At 36.6% G+C, this 11511-nt stretch overlaps 1 protein-coding gene across 1 annotated transcript; it reads left to right on the plus strand.

The window, feature by feature from the left end:
- The first annotated feature begins 5378 nt into the window (after positions 1-5378).
- On the plus strand, positions 5379-9970 carry LOC107699081 (fibroblast growth factor 8b-like). The gene is made up of 5 exons (XM_016500249.1): positions 5379-5410; positions 5511-5547; positions 7001-7187; positions 9255-9361; positions 9604-9970. The coding sequence occupies exons 1-5, from the start codon at positions 5379-5381 to the stop codon at positions 9877-9879; spliced, it is 639 nt and encodes a 212-aa protein (XP_016355735.1). The 3' UTR covers positions 9880-9970.
- The last annotated feature ends 1541 nt before the right edge of the window (positions 9971-11511 follow it).

The following is an 11511-nucleotide window of genomic DNA, read 5'->3' on the forward strand; positions in this document are numbered from 1 at the left end:
TCTGAAAAGCGAGGTGTGCTGTGATTGGCCAGTAGTAGTGGCCATGGTAGTGGCCATAGTTTCGCTTTCACAATGAAACACAGCGTCACACACGGCGGGCTTGAGTGAGCGGAGGCCGGCTTGAGTGAGCGGCAGCACGCGGCAACCACATGTGACGACCCCGGGCTGAACTCCGCTTCGTCCATGGTGAAAGCTGATCCAGTGATCCACAGTGCAAAGTTGATGTATTTCCTCAGCGACCAGCACGGATCAGCTCCAGGCATGACGAAGCGGTTTCTCTTTACAGATCTTCTTTATGCACCAAGAGCTTGTAACACTCCAAAGAGAAAGGAAAAATTGAAATAGCATCATATGACCCCTTTAATCAAGGTTAGCGCAGGACTGTGGTTCTCCAGAACCGACGTTGGCCACCGCTTTCACAGCCTCATTGTGTTTATAATCATGCTCTTGCAAACTATTGCAAACTAATTTAAACTATATTTTTAAATAAAGACTGACTGACAGAGAAGTCATGTAACAGTGGTATAGTTCATGTATAGGTATTTTTATTTATTTTTTTTACTTCTGGTAATTGCATTTAAGATTTAAATTTAAATCAAAATTAAGAAAGGTTGTGTTTATTTGTAAAGACAAATCGTGTACAGGGGTCATATGATGCGATTTCAACTTTTCCTTTCTCTTTTGAGTGTTACAAGCTCTTGGTGCATAAAGAAGATCTGTAAAGTTGCAAAGACTAAAGTCTCAAATCCAAAGAGATATTCTTTATAAAAGTTAAGAGTCAGCCACACCTATATCTATACGCCCCCACATATCTATCTGGGAAGATTTGCATAACGCCGCCCAAATGTTCACGCAAAGAAAGAAGGCGTAACTTTTATTCTCGCTGTAGTATTGTTGCTGCCGCCATGTCGAGATGCTGTGTGTTTCGTTTTGAAAGCGAAACTACTTTGTTTGGCCTTCCAAAAGGAAGCGGAGTCCAGCCCGGGGTCGTCACATGTGGTTGCTGCAAGCCTTCCGGACGCTCCTTCGTCGAAATTGCCGGCCGCGCCGTTCTCAAGCCCACCCACCTATGCTCACTCTAGCCCTCCGGCCGTTCCTCACTCTAGCCCCCGGCCTCTGCTCACTCTAGGCCACCGTGTGTGACGCTGTGTTTCATTGTGAAAGCGAAACTATGGCCACTACCATGGCCACTACTACTGGCCAATCACAGCACACCTCGCTTTTCAGATCGATGAGCTTTGTAAAAATCGACGAGTTTCAGAAAGGCGGGGCATAGAGGAGAAACAATAATGTACAGTATGTGGAAAATAATTTGTTTTTTTAACCTTAAACCGCATAAACACATTTCATTACACCAAATAATAAACACAAAATAATGTTCTTTTTAGCAGCATCATATGACCCTTTAAGAAACCTAAACAGAGCTTATTTTCTGCAATAATACAAAAGCCAATGGAAAAATCCTATTGGGTTTTGGTCAAGGGAACCAGGGTGGTACTAACTTTTCGGGTTGGCTTAGATTTTCTCTTAGCACCAAACAAAAGTTTGAACACCTTTTTCACTCATTGAACTTCATTGGAAGGTTTTTTTTAAGACAGTTCCCTTAGATTTGCTTGTGCTAAAACCATTAACACATGTCTGCTATCCAGGCAGTTATAGTACAATCGCAGCTGAATCCAGTGTGTTTAGAACAGTCTCTGACAGCATGTGTCATTCAAAAGTGTATACAGTGATTTGTGTTACTGGATGACACCTGTGATCTACTTCCAACTTTGTTTCCACATTCAAGGCACATTCCGTTTTATTTTCCTCCATGGTGTCTACCTTTACACCGCTCTCTATTTCTGTATCTCTTTCTCTCTCTCTATGTCTCACAGTGGAGTTTATTTTTGTGCCTGGCATCAACTGGAGTGAATAATACTTTACTTAATGGAGTGTGCTCATATTAGCTGCTTTAGACATTTTCTCATTCTCCTCTTCCTCTAAGAATAACCATAGATCCCCATGCCAGAGTTCTTGTTTCACTCGGTCTCTCACTTTTATTTTCCTGCTGCTATTTAGAAGGACAGGGGACAATGTTTGGAAGAGCATCAACCACTCAATGACCAGACGTCAGATGGCAGACCTGGACCAGAACTGGTTAAGCAAGAGGAGAAATACAACTATGGCATAAAGAAAATCTATGGGAAAAAAAATTTGGATTAAAACATGGCTGTGATATTAAAATGCACCGTTTGGTTTCCTCTAGCTTGACAAAAGCATGAGTCTTGGTTAACCACTGCTGAATTATTTTGGCTGTTTGACCACAAAGAGTTAGGGTGAGGGAGAACAAGAAAGAAAACAAGCTCCTCACCCTGAACATATTACATTGTTGTAGAGGGTGTTTAAAAGCTATGAAAAAAGGACAGGGTCAAATAAAGGAGACACTGTGCTCTGTTATATATACAAATTATGGATTCCAGATTTAAAAGGAGGCAGTTTTGCTTTTAAGTCCAGTAAAAGTGACTATCAATAAAATGAACATACTGTACTGTGTAGACAAGAATATAAGTCACGTGTTAAGGTGAGGTCTCAAAAGCCAAACACAGAGAATGTTAAAACAATTGTGAATACATTAAAGATACTGTGAAAGTACTATCCGGTCCATAATGATGAGTCAAGTCAATGAATACTGTAGTAAATGTAAAATAAATTTGACTGTGGTGCAGTAGTAAGAGATCTTATGAGGTGACTTTTTCACAATATATAATTATTTTGTTGAAAAACAATATATACATGTTTAAATACATTGAAGGAGGAAAGAAGTGGAAGTAGTGTAATGTCATTACACATAGTTGATCTAAGTCTTTGCATATGATAAGGATAATTTTAGCTATAAAATAGCTGCGAAGTCAAATTTCTGCTAATGATGCCTTATGGTCGTTATATTGTCAATAACTAATGTAGTAAGCCAATGAGACCATGTTGTAAAATGTTATTGATCAATTGAATGGAAATCATTTGAGACATTTGTCATTTGAGTTAAATGAAGTTAGTAAATCTGCACCAAAGAGCTGCTCCAAAAGTTTCTCAAATGAGCACTGTCAGTGCTCTTGACCTCAACATATTTAATTGCAGAAACACATTAAAATTCAAGACATAACCTGAACAAACTTTTCCAACGCACAAATTCAGTGTTATGTCTGAGATAGGACCTGACTAACTAGTGCACTGAATCATTCCAGGTGGCAAAATCACTCGTGGCTGTCTCCCTCTGGATCTAATCAGTCAGGTACATTCTCACCCTCTAAGCCAGCACACAGACTGATATGAGTAATTTATGGGATGGAATTAAACCAATACCGATAATGACATTTTCTATGCTGCTTAGCAGCTGGTTTGTTGCTCCTAAGGTGTGAAAGTGGTTCTTTTTTGGGTTATGAGTCATGCATGGGAATTATAGTCTCAGTTTGAGATTGGTGGTACTTGCAGTGATCCATGTTATGGTCACTGAAGCATATTGAAGGCTAGAGTAAAACCTTTATTTGCCAGAATGTGAAGAAAAAAATCCCACTAGCAGATGAAGACATCTCAATATGCAATTGAGATACACCATTGGATTCCAGTCCATTGATCCAGGACCTTTACAGCTTTGTGACAGATCAGCATTGCATTAAGACATGGTGATTTTATTGCATGCTTTTGGGATCATGATATGAAATTGACATATTACATTATCAAGCACAATATAGGCTACAGGTAACAGAACAGTTTAGATGCTTTGTTTTCTGGTGGATCTAATGTATCAATGTTAACTAAGCTGTTAGGAGTACTTGACAGCACATGTCTAGCCATTATATGTTAAGAACTCTCGTGGAGCATATATTACTTACACATGCAGTGTGTGAATGAAAAAATGAAAACTGGGGTCAGCACAAAGGCACAGTGAAGCAAAATCTTACAGGCAGCCAGGGAATAGCTTAATGTAGCTGCATATATTCTGGAGTGGATATCAGAATATTTTCAATTTTCCCCTTTTCCTTGTGGGAGAATTTTATTTTTTTTTTAAACAAAAATTCCTATTAGAGGCTGGGTTATATATTTCTTTGGTTTGGGCTGGTCGGGAGGTGTACTTAAACCAGTATATTATGAGTATTAAGTCTGTCATGATTTCAGAATGTTATGCAGATAACATTAGCTATTGAAAAAAAATTGCATATTTTCAGTGATGAAGATTATTATTTTTGTAGGTGCTGTTAACACTTTTATTCACTCTTTTAGTGAGCAAATGCATGTTAATAGTTGGATATTTCAATACAAATGGCATGTCTTTTGTAATAAAGTGCCAACAAATAAAACAAGTATGTTTTATTCCTGGATTTTAACTGAAAACTAATTACAATTTAAGTAACATTAAGATTTGTATTACTTTGGCAATAATTCTGGGGAGAAAAGTTTTTGTTTCATTTAATAATTTGAAAACTAAAATTTTTGATATGAATTAATCAGTTAATTACATCAGTTAAGAACAAACTTTATAACACATTAATAATAGATTATTTAAATATTTAATTATCATAAAGTATGTCTTAAAATAGTTGTGTGTGCATTATGACATGTTTTTTTACAAACTTTAAAATACATACTCTTTTTAGACTATATTCAAATGTAAAATTTGATCACGAATGTAACAGGTGGGATTAAATGGGTTAAATGTTGTTTTAAAAAAAGGTTAAATTCAGTCAGTTTTGTGAGAGCATCTTTAACTGTATAAACTCTTCTAGTAATTGTTCAGGCTAAACGAAATGCCTTTCTCCCTCAGTGAAGGAGTTTAGACGTTGAGGGGTGGGATGAGGCTTCTGTGGAGGTAACGGGAGTCAGTCAGACTACACGAGAAGAGTGGGTTTGACATTGGGAGTTTGAAAGTGGAGAGAGACACAGGGCTCCTGCTCTCAGTCTCTCGCCAGGGAAACATCACAGTTTATCAACCTAAATGTGACTTCAGACTGTTCCAGTGACATTTACATCAGTACTGGAGATACCGTGAGGAAACATAATGCAAAGTCTCACTACGGGCGCCCGCACGCTGCCGGATGTTGTCGCTGATTTTCTATGAAGAATGTTTTATTTTTCGCATCTTCGCTGCAATCGGACACCGATCATGAATTATGTGTGTGAGAACAGTCGCCTGCAAGGTGCTTGAACTCTAAGGAATAAAAGTTACTTGACGGATTCATTTGACATGGACTCAGTGGATGAATACATCACAGTCGATACCAATATATTTTATCCTGTCACTCAGTTTATTATATCTTCACACAATAATCTACACGCACAGAGGAATTAATGAAGAATTTATTGTTTCGGATAATAATCAGACAGGGCTTGGAAATCTCACAATGAGGCTGAAATCATCGAGGTTAGGTTACATGTAAGTACACTTAATATGGGCTTTTGCTGAAGAGTTATTTTTATATTTTAAAGAATAGTTCTCTAATTAACTTTTTTCTTTTTCTTTTTTTGTATTTCAGATTACTTCAATTTATCACCCTGTGTTTTTACACTCAGGTAAGTCTTCTGCATTTTGTTTGCAAACAAGCATCTCAAACTAGGTAAACTGATGGGAACATGTTAAGTGTAATAGTGTGTATGTAATATCGGTTTAACCAAGTAGAAATGGGTTAAGTGGTGAAATCACCATCAAACATAACAACCACCCCCTCAGGAGACTGTATAATTTGTGTCTCCGTAAAAAAATAAAATTAACAACTGATGGGAACATGTTAAGTGTAATAGTGTGTAATATCGGTTTAACCAATTAGAAATGGGTTAAGTGGTGAAATCACCATCAAACATAACAACCACCCCCTCAGGAGACTGTATAATTTGTGTCTCCGTAAAAAAATAAAATTAACATCTGTCTTATAATTTTACTGATAGTGTTAATGGATGTTAAACTGTTTTCATCTGAATCAGCAGGCTGTTTTCTTTAATTATATATAGGCCTTTATCTTCCACAACTTTTTACCTTCATATTAAAAATAGGAATATCATCTCTGACCAGAGAGGGAGGGTTATGACATGACTTTTCAGTGTATTAAAACTGAACAAAATAGAACAGTGTACAGGTGTGACAACTGTGAGAGTGACAAACACACATCTCATGAGTTGTTATCATATATTTTATGTATTTGCATATTAGTTTCTTTTTTTTTGTGCTGTTTTCAATTAAATGTTTCTTTTACGTTTAATATTTTCAAATAATATTAAAGTTTCCATCCATAATAAAATCCACAGTTGCTATTAGTGTTACATCCCACCCAGTTGTGGTTCAGGTTGTAAAAGCAACACTTAAATCTGACAATAATATTTACAGTTTAGGAATAATTCATAGGTTTATAAAATATAAAATATAAATTAAATGTAAATAAATATATATAGTAATAGTGCAATTAAGTCAAAACAAAACAATCATTGAAAACAAAATGTTGTCTCCCCATTTGAATATCTTCCAGTCAAGCATAGCGATACAATTTTTTACTCACTTTAATCTTGTGATGTTATATGTGGGCAGTTAATGTGTTATAACCATGCAAACAACTCATTATTAATAGAGTCATTGGCAAATTGTCAAACATCTTGAAAAGACGTAAACCCCTCGCTTTAAAGGTAATGGCTCTAACATGTGGGCACGGCACATAGCTGACTTACAAAAGAAAATCATTATGAGAACGGGCCCAAAGAGACGGGGTGAAAGATCAGTGTTGGACCCCTATTGACATGCCATCCAGAGTGTGGACAGGGCAATTGCCTTCAGAGTGCCAATCATCTTCTGTCCTCCACTGCAAAAATAATTATTTGAATCTGATGAGAAACAGTGTCACCTTTATTGTCCCTAAAAGAGTGTAGATCATATCATTGTTCTTATATACATGTTGTATGCCACACTTTAAATAATCGTAATATAGTTCTTCTGTTTATACACCACAAATCTGCATGTTCTTCTGTTACATTTTTATAGATGACGATGCAGTCCATCTCTGTACCCAATTTTAAGCACCATGTAACGGAGCAGAGTCGTCTCTCGGACAGGATGAGTCGGAGATTAACAAGGATTTATCAGCTCTATAGCCGGACTAGTGGTAAACATGTACAAGTCCTGGGCAATAAAAGGGTCAGCGCCAATGGCGAGGATGGAGATATTCATGGCAAGTCACAGTCTTTGCAGGCATACTGTTCTGTAGGCATGTCACGATAACAACTTTTTGTTATGTGATATATTGCCCCAGAAATAATTGCGATAAGCGATATTATTGTCATTTTAAAGACCATTTTATGCCACTGAATATATAATCATAATGTAACAGCATAATAATGCAAGAAGGCCTACACTCTTCCAAATGACAACAAACTTTACATTTTTAAGAATATTTAGATCATAGAAATTAAGTATCAAAATATTAGATACCTTAAAAAACTTGAACAAATAGTAAATAAACATTTTCCAACAAAAAGTGCAAAGTAACAAGTAGAAAAAAAGAACAATTCACAAAGAACTTGTATGGAGATTTTTCCATCTACAGATTTTTCCTGACCTTTTTTTCTCTGTAAATTAAGGGTGCACGCTATTGCTGAAAAACACAATCACTACTCAGCAGTCAGATGTCCGTATGCACAAAGGCACAGATCCCTAAACAAGGCCATATCTGCAGATGAACCTTTTTTTGTAGAAGCACTTTTTAAATTTGAACTAGCACCTTATGACTACACTGCGTTATGTACGAGAAGCTGCAAAAGACACTGGCGCAAGTGGAATGTACAAAAACATGGTGACATTAATTTTTAAGTAACTATAATGGGCGATATATTGCGTCCCCAAAAATGATTGAGGTCATGTACATATATTGCGCGATAAGTCGATATATTGAATATTGCGACAGGCCTACTGTTCTGCATTATTATACTTTGTCAGCTTGAAATGACAAAACAAGTCAGTTGAAGGTATTACTTCAGAATATCCAGTAAATGTCATTGCCAAAAAGTAACCTGCATAGTTTGAAATGGATTCTATATTGTAGAGTTTGGGAATCTCAAGAGAAACCCGTTTTGGTTCTGGAAAACACATCAGTACTCATCTTACCTCTGCCGTCTTAACATTTCCTGAACAGTTCTCCGTATAATAAAGAGTTGTAGAACAGAAATGTGGCATGCAATTTTCTAACCTTTTCTAACGTCATTAGTTTTCATCTTTCATGTCTTCCAAAACAAATATGTTTATTGCAAATGTTCCTACATTATGTGTGAGGCAAGATGATGATCTAAAGTTTTAATCACTTAACAAGTTTTTAGCTCCAAAATTACGTGTATTTTTTTCTTTGCTAAATGGATGGTTGCCCTATGATTCATAGTGTGCACTGATGCTGCAAATGAGAAGTCAATCTTGCTTTTATTTGAACTCAGTGTAATTTTAAAGTTATACAGTAAGGCACCTGTTTTAAGTGAGCTGCAGCTCTTCTTCTCCAAACAAAACAGTGGTTAGAATCCCGTCCGCTGGGGACGAATCCCTGTCACCGTAGTATTTCTGCATGTCTAGCCATCTTTCCACTCGTGCAGTCCATCCACATTGCCCACTTTTTTGGAGGGTCATTTTACGAGGAATTTTCATAGCTTTACAACTCAACGTATGAGTCAGTTTATGAAGAGAGGTGAGGTCAGCGTCATCGGTTTATATCCTTCTTTGTTACTCTTAATCTTACTCTTTGTAGTCTTGGCCAAACACACACACACACACATACTTGCATCTGTGGTTTACGGGGACTCTCTATAGGCGTAATGGTTTTTATACTGTACAAACTGTATTTTATATCGCCCTACAACGACCCTACACCTAAACCTACCCCTTACAGAAAACTACTGGCAATTTTTGAATTTCATAAAACACCGTTTTGTATGTTTTTTAAGCCTGTTGTTTTACGGGGACACAGGAAGTGTCCTCATAAACCACGTTTACGTTGTAGTACCCATGTCATTATACAGATTTGTGTCCTCATAAACCATATATACCAGTATCACACACCCACACACACACACACACACACACACATTCACACATCTAGGCTAAGTATTGTCTTTTTTACACTTAACATTTCAACCCAGACTACATTACAACAATGCAAATCAAAACTCCCCAATATACAACCAAGAGCATCATTCATTTGTATGTATCACCTGAAAGTAAAAAAGTAATAGACTTTTCAATGGTTTAACAATTCCAGCAAAACTTGTTGTGGAAACCGACACATTTGGAAGCCGGGTTCGAATCAGAGGAGCAAAAACAGGATACTACATTTGCATGAACAAGAGAGGCAAGCTTGTTGGACGGGTGAGTTTAAGTAATTAAACATCTGGTGTGTTTTTCTTTAATTATTCTGCAAAATGATGTTGTTGAAATCATACTAAAATATAGTCAATTCAATTGGTTCGAATTGCACTAATGGTATCATCACAGGTAAACCCATCATGCCCTGAGAACAAAATTGAACCTCATAAATCTCTCAGGCTTGAATTGCAGATTTCCGAGTTTGTCATTTCAGTCCTCCGCTGTCTGTCTCTTTTTGTTGCCAGAGGAAGGGCCATGGCAGGGACTGTATATTCACCGAGATTGTTCTGGAAAATAACTACACGGCTTTGCAGAACGCTAAGTACAAAGGCTGGTACATGGCCTTTACACGCAAGGGTCGACCTAGGAAAGCCACGCAGACCCAGCAGCATCAGCGAGAGGCCCATTTCATGAAACGTCTTCCTCGAGGACACCTGTTAACAGAACAGAAACCTTTCGATTTAATCCCATATCCCTCTAACAAGAGGACTAAGCACCATCAGCGCACAAGCGTGAATTGAGGGCAGAATCGTATCTTATACCGGAGTGCTATCTTAATTTGAGTTTATCTAATCTACGTGCATCCAGAGTTACTGGACATCACGCCGAACTGATGTTGTGTAAAAATGAAGGAGTCTGCACAGCAGGCTCATATCTGAGATGAATCACAATACGAAGGACAGTTTGTTCTGGGATAATTACTGAACTGTTGACTGAACAGAGGACACTGTAAGCCTTGTAATAATGAGCAACACATCTCTGGGAATGAAGCAAGACAACAGAACACACGACACACATACACTGTTAGAAAAATGTGCAAAAATTGTATCTTTAGGGGTACAGCAGCTTGTCACTGGGGCAGAGCCCTCAAGTCAAGACACTACAGGCAAAACCATTGTTTTTTCCATAACATGTTTTATTTCAGTTTTTATTTTCAGTTTCATAAAAAAACTGCACATTTACAGTTCATCCATTTGCATCTGCAGATACCAATTACAATGCATATATTTAAAGCTGGTTTTCTCAAAATGAGTTTTTGTCCACCTCAGCAGAAATGACATATACCAAACTTTACTGTTTTATTCATATCTATATTCTGAAGGTTTTTTTATAGAGGGGTTGTTTCATACATCATTCTTCTGATTTATATGCAAAATATATGTTTAATATGTATAAAAAAGTTGGTTATTTATTTTATTTTATTTTTTGTCTGTTGAAAGTATTTTCTAATTTATGGAGTGATTAAGAAAAAAAGATATCCAAAGTTCTCTCTGAAAAAAACTTAAATATGTCAAATGAAATTGAATTTAAAACCTGGATTTATACAGTGTTCAGACTTCTGTTCTAGAAATGTATGCAATTAGTGCATAATTAATTGGATAGTGACGCATTTGCGTATCTAACCATAACATTTAAAGAAACTTGTAATGCAAAACAATTACCGGTCCCACTTTATATTAAGTGGCCTTAACTACTATGTACTTCAAAAAATAAGTAATGTACTTATTGTGTTCATATTGTATTGCAAAACACTTTTGCTGCTATTGAGGTGGGATACGGGTAAGGTTAGGGACAGGTTTGTTGGTATGGGTAGGTTAAAGGGTGGGTTAAGGTGTAAGGGATGGGTCAACAGTGTAATTATAAATGTAATTACAGAAATTAATTACAGATGTAATTACATGCAGGTATTTTTCAAATGTAAGTACATGTAAAACATGTATGTACACAATAAGTGCATTGTACCAAATGATTAATTTAAATGTAAGTACATTAAGGCCACTTAATATAAAGTGGGACCCAATTGCCTTAATGAACTGTGATTAATCAACTGGAGAAAGTATGGTGATATTGAATTTATATTAGATATATATTACCTGTACCTTATGTACCCCTAAAAGGTTCATAGTAGTAGCCAAAGGGTACATATTGCTACTCTAAGGCACTAATATGGACCTTTAACAGTGGGTTGTACAAGCTGTTGTACAATTTTTGCACATTTTATTCTGACAGTGAACATGGCAGCTACCTACTGAAGATCCCAAACATATGCAGATGCACACCGATTCCATGATGTTTAGTGATATTATCAAAAAGCATCTTTATTGTTTGTACATGACTATATATTTTTATTGGAAGATTGTAAAATACTTAAA

The sequence above is a fragment of the Sinocyclocheilus anshuiensis genome, unplaced genomic scaffold (genome assembly GCF_001515605.1).
Source record: "Sinocyclocheilus anshuiensis isolate Anshui unplaced genomic scaffold, SAMN03320099.WGS_v1.1 scaffold94, whole genome shotgun sequence".
NCBI classification, from domain to species: domain Eukaryota; kingdom Metazoa; phylum Chordata; class Actinopteri; order Cypriniformes; family Cyprinidae; genus Sinocyclocheilus; species Sinocyclocheilus anshuiensis.

Bases quoted from the DNA above. Each gene is read 5' to 3' on its own strand.
- LOC107699081 (XM_016500249.1), top strand. From the start codon at position 5,379: ATGAGGCTGAAATCATCGAGGTTAGGTTACAT. The intron at 5,411-5,510 runs GTAAGTACACTT...TTTGTATTTCAG, and splicing joins TCATCGAGGTTAGGTTACAT to ATTACTTCAATTTATCACCC. The intron at 7,188-9,254 runs GCAAGTCACAGT...TAACAATTCCAG, and splicing joins CGAGGATGGAGATATTCATG to CAAAACTTGTTGTGGAAACC.